At 42.1% G+C, this 17496-nt stretch overlaps 1 protein-coding gene and 1 long non-coding RNA gene across 6 annotated transcripts in view; one reads left to right on the forward strand and one right to left on the reverse strand.

Moving 5' to 3' along the window:
- Positions 1–17496, forward strand: part of LOC121914136 — a 67350-nt gene that overhangs the window by 26522 nt on the left and 23332 nt on the right. The gene's annotated exons all lie outside the window — the stretch shown is intronic.
- Positions 1–17496, reverse strand: part of dnmt3ab (DNA (cytosine-5-)-methyltransferase 3 alpha b) — a 54521-nt gene that overhangs the window by 23115 nt on the left and 13910 nt on the right. For 3 of the 5 annotated variants that reach the window (XM_042437114.1, XM_042437113.1, XM_042437115.1), the window contains exons 4-6: positions 12620–12974; positions 7370–7416; positions 5856–6002 (exon numbers count right to left, since the gene is read on the reverse strand). In XM_042437114.1, coding sequence (XP_042293048.1) covers positions 5856–6002; positions 7370–7416; positions 12620–12974 — 549 coding nt within the window. The remainder of the gene's footprint in view (positions 1–5855; positions 6003–7369; positions 7417–12619; positions 12975–17496) is intronic. The other 2 variants (XM_042437116.1, XM_042437117.1) reach the window with 1 other exon arrangement.

The raw sequence follows: 17496 nt of genomic DNA on the forward strand, positions 1-17496 counted from the left end.
AGATACTGTCTGAAAATGCACAAGTGGCAGGTTCTGTTGTGCAGCGATGTGGCTAACGCATTCATTAGCCTGATTTTAGCACAGATCCATACAAAGGCTGTGTATTTCACGAGTGGCCTTGGGGGGTCACACCAAAAGAGGCCATCTGGTTCTCATTGTATTGCGTCCTTTTAAGAGATAATTAGGAATATTACCGACACAGCCATGAATACATAAACAGAATTCCCCATGAATCCACAAGTGGAGTTGTTAAAAAAGCTCCCTGAGGAGTGTGCCCGGTTTACTCGAAAGCCCTTTAAAATCTGTTCAAGTAATCAAATTACTGTTCTTACAGTAAATCTATGTCCAACGTCAAACAGAACAAAGTGCATGATAATACAAAGGAAAAGGCTTTGAGGCCTACACAACAATTAGACCTCTTTCCTAGTTCAATTTTCTGTAAGGTGAAATCACAGTGGCTCTGAGAAAACAGCAACATTTCTAGGTAAATATATTTGACCTAAAAAAAAAATGCTACTCTGACATTTCTAGGCGCTGCTACGAAACAGGAAATAGTTTCAGCACATATTCACCCCACGGGAAAAACTTTTTTCAAAGAAGCAACTTTTTCCCAAACACGGCTAATGCCTGCTCACTCTTCCTTTTTAAAGAGACGGTTTCCCTTTAAGCCGTGCAGAGCAGATGGTCCACAACAACTCTCGTGGAAATACCTGAAGTCAGCATATTCCCCTCACTGTAAGCAGGCTAATCAGACATGCACACTATCCCCCCGTGTTATCAAACAAACAATGCAGTGCACATACCCATACACGCCAGCGCGCAACCCTCATAATCCAGTGTGGGGCTTGAGTTTTTTTCACCCCCACTCTCGGGGTAGAAGAGATCGCTTAAAAAAAGAAAGCATGAACATTTCTTTGTCTGGGAATTCAGGGTCAGGTGATTGCCGACAGGAATTCTGGTTGGCTAGAAAGGACTTGCAAAATGTTGGCAGTGAGCCAAGAGGCTGTCTTGCAAGCAGGGCTGGAAATTTGCTGCAAACCTCATCTTCACCCTCATATCCATAGCACAGAGTTCATTTCCATAGCTGGGGGAGGGGTCAGGAGAAGAATGGGGGAGGGAAACAGAGAGGGAGAGACGGAGAGGTCCACTGTAACACAAGGCACATGAAAAAAAGAGAAAGCCCATTCCTGGAGAAAGTGCAAGACAGCAGTAACCCTTTCAGCCACCATGTCCTCCCTGCTGCAGGAGCATGCAACAACAAAATGCTCTGTGGCAAGAACATAACCCAAACTAAAGAGGCTATGCATTATATTACTCCTCAGGAAGGCTTTGATGCCAAAACAAATCAGTCTTTGTGAAAATTAGATCAAAGCTTGCAATATGCCAGATGAGAAAAAGGGGAAAAAACAGGCAGAGCCACAATTTGCATCTTGCAAATCCCCTTAAATCTCAGCCTTGTAGAGCCACTTGTTCAAGAAAATCCACCTCTCTTTGGAAAATGTGAACTCCCTACTTCCCTCGTATTTTACATTTCACTTGTAGGACCCCGGAATGTCCTGCTAATTTGGCAATATTTCCTCCCTCGAGACATTTTTATGGCCGCTCCCCGAGCCTTCTCCAGAGGAGAGCGGAGGGGGGCGGGGAGACAGAAGAAATGGAAGACCCCATGTTGATACTACGGAGACTCCTCATTATGTAACAGATGAAGTTGCACTACATCACATTACTACTAGGAGTCATATTTAACATGACTAAGTAAGGAGCAATGTGGGGAACTTATATTTATAAGGATTAACTGCATCATATTGCATTGGGAGCTTTTAACAATGTTCCAAAAGGAAATGAGACCTTGGAAAAGTTGCCACATTTACAGAGGAGAGCTGTGTGATCATTCTCAATGCAGTAAAAAAATACTATTCTCATTGATAAAGCACTCTCACCACAAGATCCACAATTTAGTAGCTTTTCTGGAGTTTTTAATCAAGTCACTTGAACTTTCTCAGAAGACAGAGTTTGCTCATTTAACAGGTTATTTTTCAAATTTTTCTTTTTCAGAGCACTTTCATGGACTTCTTCTCCAATGTTGACTTAAAAGTTGAAATTTAAAGTGTTTTCTTAATTCTTGAAACAACAATTGACAAAACAATCTCACCACAAAGTCCACTTAGTAGCTGTTCCAGAGCTTTCAATCATATCACAAGATCTGTCTTAGCAGATAGAGTGTTTGATCCCAAAAATCTGATCAATCGAAAGCTGCAAAGCAGCTAAGAAACTAACTCTGTGCTGAGATTGTTGTTAACTTCTGTTTCCTAGGTCAAGAATAAACATTCAGCTGTTTATTACCTTACTCTACACTTACGTGGACAATTTCACTTGAACTATTTTCCATCAAAGAAATAGTCCCAGTGAAATCAGTTGATAGCAAGGTCTGTGGCTTATACAAATTAACACGGATGTTGTCTCTGGAAAGAGACGAGAGTTTTTCAAAACTTTTGCAAATATCTGGCTCGCCACCATTAGGGGTAAGAGGGAAAATATGTTTTGGGGGAATTTGGGTGAATTGTCTTTCCTCCAACTTAACATTGGAGGAAACACCGAGGTAAACATGGAGGGATTAAACACCGGCATGCATTCCTGGCCACATGGATCTTCTCTGCCAAGCATCCTACAAACCAATGTACAGGCGTTGGATAATAGACTGGACAACCTCTGTGCCCACATCAGTTTCCAATGGGATATCAGTAACTGTAATGTCCTTTGTTTCACTGAAACTTGGCTAAAGCCTGGAATACCAGATAGCACCATTCAAACAGGTGACTCTTTTTCTGTATACCGATCTGACAGAACAGAGGACTCTAGCAAGAAAAAAGGAGGAGGCATGTGCTTTATGGTGAATAAGGATTGCTGTGACAGTGGGAATATTAAAATGCTATCCCGTTCCTGTTCACCTAATATGGAGTTATTGTCAATCAAATGGAAACCACACTTCCTACCAAGGCGATTTCCGTTGGTCAGTCTATGTTCCACCACAGGCGAGTGCAGAGGCTGCCCTGTCAGATCTTTGCAAAGAGTTGAACTGCTCACAGACCAGTTATCCTGCTGCCACGCTCATTGTAGCTGGAGACTTCAATCAGGCTAACCTTAAAAAGTTATGCCTGACTTCCATCAACATACTGACTGTGCCACAAGAGGAATAAACACTCTGGACCACTGCTTCACGCCATTCAAAAACGGCTATAGAGCGGAAATGCTACCCACATTCAGTGATCATGCGGCCATCTTCCTGAAGTCAAAGTACGTGAACAAACTCTGATGCATTCCCCCCATGATGTGAGAGGTCATGAAATGGTCAGGTGAGTCAGAGGCCGCCCTACAGTCTGCACTATATGACTCAGTCTGGAGCACGTTCCACGACAACCACCGTCAACGTCACCAATGACATCAATGGATTCACTGAGTCTGTGGTGAATTTAATTTGTGAAACAACAAAAGCAACTGTACCCAAAAATACAGTTAAATCATTCCACAAACAGAAACCATGGATTACCAGAACCATCCTGGATGCCGTAAACACACTGTCTGCAGTCTGGAAACATGGACAATTATAAAGCACCATCCTTCGATGTAAAAAGAGCAGTAAAGGAGGCAAAAAGGGACTATGGGAGGAAAGTGGAACTACAATTCCAGGAGGGTAATCCCAGAAGCATGTGGCAAGGTCTAAGAACCATGACAGATTACAAGCCCACACCTTGTCCCCCTTGTCAAGTGCTAATGCATCTCTAGCAAGTGAGCTAAACAACTTTTATGCTTGCTTTGAGGCCATCGGCAGCCAAAAAGCTAAAACAGCTGAAGCAGAGGTTAATGGATGGGTGGGTGCACCTTTCACACCTCATCACCTTTTCTGAGCATGATGTCAGGAGGGCTCTCAAGTGTGTGAACACCAAGAAAGCAGCGGGACCAGACAGTATCAGTGGGTGGGTCCTCAAACTATGTGCTGACCAACTAGCGCTGGTGTTCACAATGATTTTCAACCTGTCCCTGGCTCAGTCTGTCATACCCAAGTCCATCATTCCTGTGCAAGAAAACAAGACCAGCCTGCCTGAATGACTACCGTCCAATGACACTCACGTCTTTAGTGATGAAGTGCTTTGAACGGCTGGTCAAGGATTACATCTCCTCCTCACTATCCAGCACACTGGACCCACTACAGTTTGCCTACTGTCCCAACCAATCAAAGAAGGACGCCATAGTACACATCCTCCACATCACCCTATCTCACCTGAAAAAGAAAGGGAGCTATCTGAGATTACTGTTCATTGACTATAGTTCAGTGTTTCACACCATAGTTCCCTCCAGGCTTGTCACAAAGTTCAAGGACCTGGGATTAAACACCTCACTGTGCATGTGGATCCCTGACTTCCTGATGGGCAGACCCCAGGTGGCGAGGGTAGGCAGACACACCTCTTCTACCCTCATCCTTAACACAGTAGCACCCCAGGGTTGCATTTTGAGCCCCTTGCTGTACTCCCTGTACACACAAGAATGTGTAGCCACTTTCGACTCCGACACCATCATCAAGTTCGCTGATGACACAACTGTGGTGGGCCTGATCACAGATAACAATGAAACAATGAAAAGGCCTACCTGAAGTAAGTAGAGGACCTGGCCCTTTGATGTCAGGACAACAACCTACTCCTGAACGTCAGCAAGACTAAGGAGCTGATAGTGGACTTTGGGAAGAAGCGGGAAAGGAACTATGCCCAGCTTAATATCAACAGGTCCTCAGTGGAGAGGGTGGGGGTCAGCAAGATTCAGGAGTTGACAGTGGACTTAAGGAAGAAGCAGGGAAGGAACTATGCCCCCTTAATATCAACAGGTCCTTGGTGGAGAGGGAGGACAGCTTCAAGTACCTTGGTGTCCACATCATCAAGGGCCTGACCTGGGTTCTGTATACTGACTTGGTGGTGAGTAAGGCAAGGCAAAGGCAAGGCTGTTTCACATCAGACACCTGAGGAAATTCTGGGTATCCCCTCAAAACAGCACTGAGCAGGACTGCAAGGCCCTACAAAGAGTAGTTCGTTCAGCAGAATATACAATAGGTAGTGCTCTACCCTGCCTGCAGAATATTTACAACAGGCACTGCAAGAATAAGGCTAGAAGAATTATTAAGGATCCCAACCACAGAGATAACAGCCTTTTCTCCCTGCTGTGGTCGGGAAGAAGGTACCAGATACACCAGGACAGCATGCTAAGGTCACTGGGATCCTAAATGAGGTCACTGCCAAACACTGACTGATGCCCCCCACCCACCCAATAATACACATATATTTATTACTATTCCTATTCTACAGTATTTAAACTATTTTAATGTACTGATGGGATTACATTTGACTGTAATTGTACCTTATATGATTACATGTGATAAACAAACTTGATTTATTGATTGATTGAGCTGACTTTAAAAACAGAATCATCTTTCTTCAGCTTCATGACATCAAACACAGTCAGAAAGATACAAATCTAAAATTACAGCAACATTTTCATTCCAGAGGCATGAATCATGTCAAGGCATCAAACAGATGTAATCACTGCAGCTGCATGTGATCTGTCCTCTGCTAATACAATAGACAGAACAAAGCCAGGAAATGCAGGAGCCGACCGAGCCAACAGCCCTGGAAATCCACTGAAATAAATGGTACCTTCATGAGATATCAAATGACCCATCAAATACACTTGGCCGTGAACACACCACAAGCCCTACCCTGAACCCTGGCAGCTGTAGTCCACGCCTGTTGCTCACACTGCTGTCTATCGTCCCCCTGAGACGGTGGCTGGGACAGAGTTGGGGTACTCACCTCCATCTTCCACTTGGCCAGCCACTCCTCTCTGGTCCGCTTGCTAATGTAATAAGGGTCACCAGCCTGGAAGGTTACTCTGGGCATGGGCCTCTGACGAAGGCTGATCTCCCAACCAACTCCCCCTCGCAGCCTCCCTCGACCTCCCTGTTTAAGGTGTTACAAAAAAAAAAAGTTAGCTACTTGTTTTTGATTCTTTCTCTCGAAAGGAGGCATCCAGATTTACAGCAAATCTGTGCGTCCAATCTGTCCTAGAGCCTGTGAGACAGACTCTAGTTAACAAGTGAGTAATTTGCAGTTGAAGTGATGGGGTTGTCTAATTTCTAAAAAGATGATGACTCACATGTTGGTGTGCTGTGCTATGGTGCTATCAGCTTGTGATTGGTTGGGCAGCAATAAGTGATGCCACAGTGTCTAATCACAACTCCCTGGCAACAGTCTCAAGGTCAACAGCACCGATACGATAAGCTCCCAAGTGTATTTGATATTTCAAATCTATACACCATCAGGTACCATTTCTTTCAAGTCCAAAGGCAAGAGAACTACTCAGCTTTTTCTGGACCTTGATGATATGCAACTATGCAAAGCCTCTAGTCTAGCAATGGTGTACATACGGTTATACATCCAGTTCAAGCTTTCGCCATACATTTGTGGGAGAGCAGAAGGCAAAATGTTCTTTATCATTTACTTGCCAGAGTTAGATGACAACCACTTTCATATCTGTCCCTTCAATATGAAACTGAAGCCAGTAGCAGTTAGCTTAGTGTAGCATAAAGGCTAGAAATAGGGGGAAACAGCTTGCCTGGCTCTGTCCAAAGGTAAAAAAAAATCTGCCTACCAGCACCTCTAAAACTCATTAATGAACATGTTATAGCTTTGTTAAATTCAAACAAAAAAATTGAAGAGTAAAAACAAGTTGTGGAGTTACAAGGGGTTACGTTACATATGACTACCTTTGGACAGAGCCAGACTAGCTGTTTCCCTTTGCTGCCAGTTTTTAAGCTAAGCTAATCTGATTGGCTGCTGGCTCCAACTTCATATTGAAAGAACAGATATCAGATTGGCACCAATCTTCTCATGTAACTATCGGCAAGAAAGCGAATAAGTGTATACAAAATGTCAGACTATTCCTGCCCAGTTAAAGTCATGCAAAACAACACCTAAACCTCCCTTCATCAAGCATACAACCTGTCCTACAATAAAAAGTACATAATAAAAGAAAAAGAAGGAAATTGCTGGATGATGATAACATACCAGTATGATCAGATAAAGAATCTACTTATAGTTAGTATTTCTGCTACAAAAACTGTCTGTTTTCAAGTCAAGAAAAGTGCTTTTGCCTCTGTTCAACCCTGCGCCACGGCTATCTGTCATGCTGGCAAGCAGAGGATTCAAGGTTGGTGACAGGTCGGTAATTCGCCCCCAAAAGGCAGCTAGAGCCTTGGCAAGTGTGAAAGACACCTCAAGAGTTACATCAGCCAGAGAACAAAGACACAACAGAGCAGAAATCTTACCTCGGTCTTGACTGCATCACCGCCATCCTCCTCCTTGTGCTCCACATCTAGAGAGAAGACAGCGACACAATGGATGGCCTGAATCATTCATAGGAGAGTGGAAATTGGCCACATCGGTTTTCCTTGTATCTGTGTTTAACCCGAGTGGCCTCTAATTCATCAATAAACCATATGACACATTTATTAACCCAAATTGTTAAGCTCACCCTTCACATAATCCCATTAACAATGCATTTGATCAAATTAAAGTCAAATTGATAAAACTGCTCAGAGATACTGGCTCGGGAAACTCCTTAAGCGTGCTCATAGTGCAAATTCGTCTGTGATCGCAGGAGCTTGTGCACTCAGGTGCCATATGAAGGTTTGATGCAACCCAGAGGGTTTGGAGTAGCTGCCCAGGTTATGATGAGTGTGGAGAGGGGCCAGGTTTACTTTGGCAAATGTCACACTTCTGACCTTATATCCCCCCTTCATGAGAGACACAGCTGGTTGCTATTAGCATGGCCCCTCCCACACTACTGACACTGAGCCGTAAAGGCAACAATATACTGCTTCACTTCTGTGACTCTGGGGCCGTATATAATCTCCCTGCCAATCTCCACAGAATCTACAGGATCAAGACATGAGTCTCATCTTGCTGCAGTTGAGTTATGTAGAAGTGGACTACAGAGATACACAGAAGCTCGTATTTGTCTGTATTAGGAAAAGAAAACAGCAGTATAGCCGACAACATAATTATGCGTATTACAGTAGAGAAAAGTAATGAATTTACACAAAAACTCTATTTAAGTACATTTTTTGGTACATGTACCTAAGGGTACTTAAGTTCTGTCTTGGCCTCCGAAACAGCACAAAACAATATCACCACAAGGCCCATTTAGTAGCTTTTGGCTGATGGAGCTTTCTATCACATGATCTTCATTAGCAGGTTTCACTGGACAGCAGTGCATAATGAGCTGCAACTTTTTCAATACTGATTCATCTGCAGATTATTTTCTCGATTAATCAATTAACATATCAATCTATAAAATATTAGAAAATGTGAAAAAATCCCACTAAAGGTCATCTGTTCCTTAGCCTTTGTTACTAAAGTTGGCTAAATTTGTTCCATAAGTTGTTTGTGTTGTCCTCTTGCACATTTTTAATAAAGAATGAGAAAAAGAAGTGATATCATACTGCTATTGTTTGTTTACGTAGCCTCCGGAAACTAAACTTGTGAACTGTAAATCATGTAAAGATATTCCAGTAGAGCCCCAGAATATAAATATAGACCTGGAAGTGTGCATGATATGTCACCTTTAAGTAACATTTTTTCATGCAAGGCTTTTACTTGTAAATGAGCTTTTTTTATTTGAAGTATTGCCACTTTTAGTTAAGTAAAGGATCTAAATACTAAATACCACTGATGGATAGTAAGCATTCAAAACTCTTGATCACTATCAGCACTTTCCTTATAAAGACAAACATTGTGCACAGGAAATAAAATGCCCATATATACAGAGGAAGTTGCAAAACCAAAAGTGAGATGTGCAGCAGCAGGGTAACGACCATCAAAAATAGCACAGAAATGTGCGCTGAAACCGCAGTCTAATAAAAATGTCTTAAACATAATAAAAGCTACAGTTGGGATTTCCCATTAACCTGGCCATGATTTAACATCTGGAGGTCCACAACAACAAGGGCATGTTATTCATTCAGCATTGTTTTCCTGTGTTCAGTAGAGCAGAGAGGGGTTAGCCAGGGAGCATGGATACCACCCAACTGAAACACTAGGACGGCAGTCAGGATTCATGATTCATGAAAAGTTTTTCACCCTCAGCGGCAGCAGAAAAACAGATAAAGAAGCCAAAATCAGCTTCATCACAGAAGCCCAGAAGACCAACACCTCTGGTATCACTTTCACAATGTTTAATTTGAATGTAAGCAAGTGTTTCTAAAAGTGTGCGGGCTCAGTGCTATGACACCAGTGGAGTGTACACACATCATTCAGGCAGCTGTGCCCTAAATTAGCATGATGGCACAGCCTGAGTAAACATGACTATCTGCTGAGTCCGAGCCCAAACACTATCATAACACTTGAAGCCTGAGAGGCTAAGGACAACTTTTGATGGCATGTTTTCTGCACAGCCAACACTGGCTTGTTAGTGAAGTACCCTACAGACCTGTCCAAACAATAGTCCGCTCTCTTAGCAGCCTCTTCAAGTTGGTTCCATGTGTAGCTGAGCCCCCCTGCCTCTCCCTCCCCCTTGCTCTTTTTTTCCATCCCTCTCTCTCCTGGTCTCCTCTTCCTCATCGGGAATAAGTGACTATATAACAAATCGGTGAGGCGGTGCGGACTGCCAAGGTCACTGGGTTTGTGAGGGGAGCTGGCTAATGTTGCCCACAGAGAGTATACCTTGCCAGTTTGAGCGGGTTCCAGCTCTCGTATTGCTGGAGCTCAGTTCCACTCCAGCCGGAGCTCAAATCCTTCCTGTGCCCTCCAGATGGATAACAGAAACCCTGTTTAGCTGGCTATCGATCCACCACACTGCCTCCCACCAAGGTCCTCTCTGAGATGAATATACCAACACTCCCTTTAGTCAAACTTGTTTAATTACGCTATTAATAAATCCCTGCATGTCTATCTTTGTGAGAGTCAGATTAGTTGTTAAGTACTTTTAAGGTAAATCTAATCTTTTTGCTGATGTAATCTCGATTAAAAGTCTATGTGGGCCTGTTTTTTAAGATTGCACATGTCTACTCCTGTCGTTTTTGCGCCATGGCCGCCCTGAGTGCCTTTTACTGACTCATTCCTCCATATGATTTTAATGTCCTGACTCCTGAATGCATGAAATCATATAAATGCTGTTTCAGTGTTTCACAGACATCAAGCATTACTTACTAACTGATGCAAAATACCAATTTGTTGCACGAGCCTGCAAACAGCAAACTATCCAGCCTGCATCATGATCACACATTAAAACGTGATTGCTGATCCCTGCCTGCAGCCTTGAAAGAAAAGAAAATGTGTCACAAACATCTGCTGCAGGTCTTGTGGGAGCTGCGGACCCTGCACAGACCTCTCAGAGTGGAAGTCTTTTCTTTGACTTTGTGGCTAACACAGTGTTTATACTAACCACCTAGTTCCTCTTTCTGTTCATTCCCAGCAGTCTACTGTTTGTTGCTTCTGTTTAAAATGTAAAATACATCACTTCTTCTTGTGTGTCAGATAATGTTTTTGTACAAAATAACTAACTGATACTGGGGTTTTTAAAACTAAATATGTAAAACTTTTTTATGAATCTAGTATAATAAAATCACTGATGACTCTCTCAATCTAGGCTATTGGCCATCGCTATTTATATACCTGGCTGTTGACACAACTACGTCTTTCTACTAAACAGGGGCTTCAGGTTTTAACATCATGGAAAGAGGCTGCTGCAAGATTAAATATGGAGGACTGTGCAGATGATCAAGTGAAATAAACATGTTCAATGACCTTTGTGATCAAAAACAATGCATTTTATCGCTGAAAAGGCTAGAAGCTGTCTACATACATATCAACTAAGTACAGTATTGTAGAGTTACGATAACAGTAACCATATAGTTAGAATAATAACCAGGTGCATCCTCAGGTGATTATAACAGCTTATAAAGCATCATCTGTCCCTTAAAAAATTCATTACCTGGTCACACTCGTCTGTCGCAACTTGCTTTCACTCTATGTCCTCAATTATATCATAGCGTTATGTGCAATATAATAACCGCTAATGCCTGCACAGTTTAGCTTATTTAAAACATGATACACAGATCATCTAAAGCGGATTTGACGTTGTTAGGAGCCCTGCTGAAAGTTAACAATTTTGAACATTTTCTTTAAATGTATTTATCATCATCAAGGTTAAAACGTTTTTGTTGTGGCCACCGTATTCACGCCTTCATCATACTATAGCTGAGCAGCATTGGACCCGAATTGAGATTTGAGAGCAGGGTTGTGTTCCTGGTTCGGAAAGCCCGTTTTGATCCATTCAAACCACAAGCAAACAGAGATCCTGGTTCTTGCTTCCAAGTGAAGTAACAGATCCTAGAAGTGCGGATCAGGTGGATACAGAGTGCAGACTCAGTTTGTAAAGAGTTCTGGGCACGACGCCATCCACCTGGCAGGGCCCCCTGACAGGGAGGCGGCCACAACAGAGACCTGCCAGCTCCCAACAGAGGCTCGTTGCCAGGAGACGAGTCGCTCCTCCCCTGGCTTTATTTACTGCACTCCTCATCAAGGTCATAGCTGATGTCGCTACGGCCGAGAGAAGGGCGAGAGAGGCACGTGGCTGAGAGAGAGAGAGATGGATTGGGCTAAAAAGTAGGAGAGGGTGGGCCGCTAAGTGATATGGTTAATCTCCATCTTGGACTTAAAACTACCTGTCAGCACCACTCTCTCCCAACAATGCCTCACTGATTTATATCATCTCTCTGCACACTGTGATGCCCTGTGGCTGGTGCTGATTCAGTGGTGTGTGCTCAAATTAAATTTGAAATGGTTTTGCATAATAAAATGTAAAATCATTTTCACTTCATGTTATTTCAGTTTTTGGACCACAACATGTAATGTCACCTTTTTAAATGCTACTTCTTAAAGCAGGAAAATCTTCGAATTGCTGCTTCTATTCTTATTACTAAGGAAGAGAAACTTTTTTGCAGAAATAACTTAAACGATTACTTGATTATTGATTGATTTGAGTTAGATTTTTAGCAACTAAAATGATGTTTTCACCTTTAGACTTTGGGATCCACTCTCCTTGTTGCTACATTATTTCACATCTGGGCTATTTCCTTTTTCTTTTACACTGGAGCTGCTTCCTTCTGCATTATAACTTTCATCTTGGTCACATGGTGCACGCTGCACATTCAAATGTCAACTGTTTGTACATACTGAAAGAGTTTGATAAACCACACCAAGACAGAAGAAGTGAAATATAGCACACATAACATTCGATATAATACCTATAATTTGATTATTAGCAGAATAAACGTAATTATGTCTGATTTATTTACAGCAGCAGTATCATGATTACAACACTCTTAGCCTCTGTGTTACTAATCCTGGCAGTGTGAGTGCGGAGTGGAGCTGCATAGACCCATTCACTCTGACATCCATTTACAGTTCATTACTCAACATCTTGTACTAGTCACACGCACATGACTTTCCCTGCTGGATCCATGGAGAGCAGATCAAAAGATAGCGAAGCTGAACAAGTAGAAGCCAAAACTCACATTTGGTTGGGCGCTCCAGTTTCCGCCTCCCTCGTTTCTTGCGCGGGGTCGTCAGGCAGTCGTCCTTGTGTTTCTCTGAGTCCTGCTCGTCCTGGCTGGGCAAGAATCCGTTCTCCTGGGAAGGGCTCAGGCTCTGACCCTGGGAGCTGTCCTCTGCCCTGCAGGAGGAAGGGTCTCTCGGGATCCCGTTCTCCACTTCCCTCTTCTCCTGTTTGGGGAAGCAGGCGTCAGACGTCCTGTCTCTGTGCCCGCCTACGTCTCCATTGTGGACCTGTGCCATGGACGGCCTTCCCACCCCAGTGTAGCTGTTGTTGCCCACGCCCACACCATCTTTGAAAGAGACGCAGCTCTCGACCTGCAGGCAGGGGAAGAGGAGGTTGAAATGTTAACATCCTGGCGATCTATCAGCTTTATCTTTATCAGATTGTTATTGCAGGAGCAGTATGTTCCAGTTTGATATTCTGAGGGTGCACAAAAGTGTTGTGCCCGAGTGTGCCTGTGCCACCCAAATCTCAAGCAGGCACACCCAGCATAATCATAAAAAAAATACAGCCAGACTGGGCTGTACCCGTTCATTGGTGCATTTGAACTCCTTGCCTGCTGAGTCGCTGATGACTACCCTGCACCGCCCTGATTGATGTAATTTTTTAACTGTGACAGGCTGTCAGTTCTGATGCTCAAGTGTTGTTCAGTGTCACACTTGACTCAAGTTTTTTTTGGCGGTAGCCAAAATGGACATTCAAAAAAATACCAGCACAGGAGCAGGAGTGAAAGCAGGTAAGATAATGCTACTGCATTTCTGTGAAAGACAGAGCATGGACTTCAAAACCATGAGTCAGATGCACCCTGTATTTCTGTCTGTCTGTATCTTTATCTCTTCGTTTGCTGTGGTTTCTTTTGTTCTGGTTAAACGTCCCGCTGTGGCTCTCTGTGTTTAACATTATTTAACTCTTTGCTGTGCTGATGCTGACGGTTTGTAGCTCTTATTTTGCACTGTTTGTTGTTCGTCTGAATGCTGAAGCTGTTGTGTTGTCGCCCGCCGAGGCTTTAATAAGTGGTTTGCTGGTCGTTAAATCATTTGGGTGTATTCCAGAAAGCGGGTTTAGTGAAAACTCTGAGTTTGTTCACTCTGAGATGAGGGGTCAGTTACCGTGGTAACTGACTCTGTGAGGCTAACCTGCTCACTGGCAGGGTTTCTTCAACAAACCCAGAGTTTCTCTCTGTCTCCTCCCTCTTACAGAGCCAGACATGCTGTTTCATTTCAAGAATCATGCCGGAATCTATCTCAAGTTTTTAAGTTCATCAGTCATTTCTGTGAACAGTGGTTTTTGCCCTCACGTTCAAATATACCACAATGTGAATTCCCCCTCGGTTCAGAGTAAAACCTCTACATGTCCTTCTGTTCTAACACTGTGACTCTGTGCACACAAGACAGTTCCTGCACTGAAATGTTCATTACTCATAATGTATAATCTCAATTTAAGATTTAAAAAATCAGTATGAAGTTTCAGGCATGTAGGAACAATGAATAATTATCTCTATCACTCATGATGTGGTATAATATCAGAAATTATATGTTAATATTTCTGAGCGAGCAGGATCGAGCAGCATCACTGAATGCTGCTGAGCCAAGATACAAATATGTCTAAAATTTTAAAATCTACAGTGTTTTAACCTCAATGCCTTTTCAAGTGCAAATCACCAAACACATGACTGGATCAGACTTAGCTTACAGTCATGTGTCTCTGTCTTTGATCTATATATATATATTTTTTAAATCTTTAACAATATTTTTCATCTTCCGTTGCTGCCTCCTGTGATTTGTCCCCGGTCAGATTGAAGCTGAACAAATATATTTTAAATGTAATGAAGGCTACAGCCTGATACACAGTCAGATTCCACCACTTTATCACATTGAGGAAATGTGAGTCTGGTAAATGATAAATTAATGGACAACACTGAATGAAAACTTTATTGACACTTTCCCCTGCTCAGACTCAAGCTCTTTCGTTTTTTAAAGATAAATGTGCATCATCTGCATACACACGCACTAATATATCTACGTCCACTGGATTAAAATAGAGGCTCGGCCTTTTATTTACTTGTTGCCATGGTGAATCTTAGCATCGAGGCTCCATTGATGATGCCTATTTTCATTCACCACACACGTACTTAACTCAAGCGTGAACACACTCGTTTTAGCGTGAACTGAATCCGATCAGCTGTTCTGAAACCGAAAACTCTGAGTTTCCCGTCTTGGGGTTCATCAACTCACAGTTCACAATTTGACTCAGATTTTGTTGAACCTGTTTTCTGCAATGGACCCCTGTTTCCGCTGCTTGTCTGTGATGCGTGATTGTTTAGGGCTGCTGGGTGGTTCATTCACAACTTGTTTTCAAGCTGTGTTGTATAAATTTTAGTAGCTAACTACAGTACTGTAAGCCTTGATGGATATTTTTTGCATGTCAAGCATATAAATGAGGGTGTGTAAGTCATGTATCTGATACATGCATTGATATTTTTTATGTGAACATAGGTTTTTAGATCTGTTGATGCAGAATTCAAACCTGTAACAGAGTTTAAGCTTTGTTGGTCTGCCTATATATTGTTGTTTGCTAAGTAAATCATAGAATTGTGCAAGAGCCTACTTATGGTATGTGGATTGCACACCCAGATCTTTCAGAGAGATTTATAACAAGCAATGAGATATTGTTCCATCATGTCTTGCTATGGGATGAAACTTAAGCTCTGGAGGAAGCAGAAACAGAAAAACATTAATTCACATTTTAAGCTCAGTTAAATAGAGCATCCACACTATCTGGGGACATTTCTAAAACTTTTCTGATAAATGTCTTTGGATTTAAAGCAATGTCAAACCTACGGTAAGCAGTTGGTCCCGTGCGTACTGTAATGTGCAAATACTGCTAGAATTTATTTCACAAAAATCCTCCAGCTACATTTCTGTGACTCCTCTCTGATTTTCATTCAAATCCGCTAAAGTCTGGAAGCATTGGAAACGACACATCGCAGCTCAGTGGATGTTTCTTATTGTTTTAAACCTTGAAGATGTGCTGACACATGTAAGTCATACTAATGTGTTTTTTGTATAAATTTTGCTTTTTGATGGTAGAAGTTTTGAAATGTTCTTGGCTGAGGGAGGGATACTGAATATAATGATAACTTATAAATGAAGCTAAACTTGGTTAATCTCACACTTTGTTATATTGTTGGATACATAATGTATGTACATAAATGTATGTAAGTGGCATGCTGTCAGTTTGTTTTTGCCAATTTGAGGCAAAAACTAATACTAATACTAAGGAGATCTTAAAACAAGAGTACAAAACTGTTATGGTTGATCTACAGATCACTTCGGTTCTTGCACTCTTTATATCCCACAGGAACAGCTAAATTAATATTTCTGGCTACACCAGTGGTTATGACATATCACTGGATATACTGTAGCCAGCTGTGCAGTAAACAAAACCTTTCAGGATTTACAACAAATCAACCAGTGCACTTGAAAAAAGGTCATCTGAGTGAGTAACAATAAAACAGTTGGCACCATCAGAGTGAGGATAAGCACTCTTCAGCCTCTGTTGGCTAAATGGGCTATTTGAAAGAAAATGTGAATTAAAGCATTCATCCATTTCATATTAGATAAGCTTAATTTCATCCCTTAAGCCTCTTCAACCCTATCTGGACAGAATCAAACATAGAGCTCAACTTCTACACTAATTAGTCAGTGAATTATGGCATTTCCCATTCAGCTCTGTTAAACTAGAGTTGTAAACTTCAAAGCTGTGCCAGTAAATCTGCTGTACAGCCATTAACTTGCGAGTGAGGACTGGGGGGGGGGTAACATTACAGTTCATCAGGTACACTACTGAGCTTCCTGTAGTCAAGCATTCTTCATTACAGCAGCACGGAAATATGTCAAGAATGTTGGCTGTTTGACAACGAAGACGCTTTTCACTCCGTCCAGTATGAAACGCCCAGTTAAACTATTTCATTCTATGCAGAGGAGTTACTCTAGTAAAAGAGAGCTGACCTACATATAAACCTGCAGTTTAAGTTAGAGCTGCAGACATGCGGTTGTTACACCTTGCTTTACCTAAAATAATTTTAAAAAAAGCACCGACTGTCTTGAAAGACCTAGAAAAGATTCCTTTCAACTCTAAATGTTGAATAAACGTGACACAAGCTGTGTGTCTCGATAGTGTCTCTGCTCCTGACTATAAATAGCCATAAAAACACACTTTCTCAGACAATCCCATTACTGGGTCACCAGGAGCAGAAAGTGGAGCACGTCTTGTGAGATCAGACTGTCAACACGACATGACAGCAGTGCTGAAGCTTTCATCTCTCGTAGATGTAGGTACAGCACTTTGCATTTAAGGCAGGCGACAGTAACACCCTAGGAGGCATTTGTCTTTCAGCAGGCACTGTTTAGCAAACAGACGACCCTGTGCTAGAAGCTAAAAGGTCAAATGGAATCTGGTTCTTGCACACTGAATAGGCAAACACCATGTAAAACTAGCTTTGTGACCCAGAGACCTATAAAACGTCTTTGTAATGAATGCAATGCAAATTATGTAGAACAAAAAAAAAAAAATCTGCGAAAGTCGTACTGTATCATAAAACAAAGCTACATCAAGCCAAACTTGGTTTTTAAGCATTCCTCACAGGCCGCAAACTCTAAATGACTTCATCATTGTAGTAACTGAGAGCAAATTAACTGTAAACGTTGAACAGTTCCTCTCATACAAAGAGCGCCGCTCTACTAAATCTGTTTGACACGATGAATGAAAACAACAAACCCACAGCTCAGTCAATATTAATAATCTGACTCGATTCATAACTAGAGAAAGAGACTG

The sequence above is a fragment of the Thunnus maccoyii genome, chromosome 16 (genome assembly GCF_910596095.1).
Source record: "Thunnus maccoyii chromosome 16, fThuMac1.1, whole genome shotgun sequence".
In the NCBI taxonomy this organism is placed as follows: domain Eukaryota; kingdom Metazoa; phylum Chordata; class Actinopteri; order Scombriformes; family Scombridae; genus Thunnus; species Thunnus maccoyii.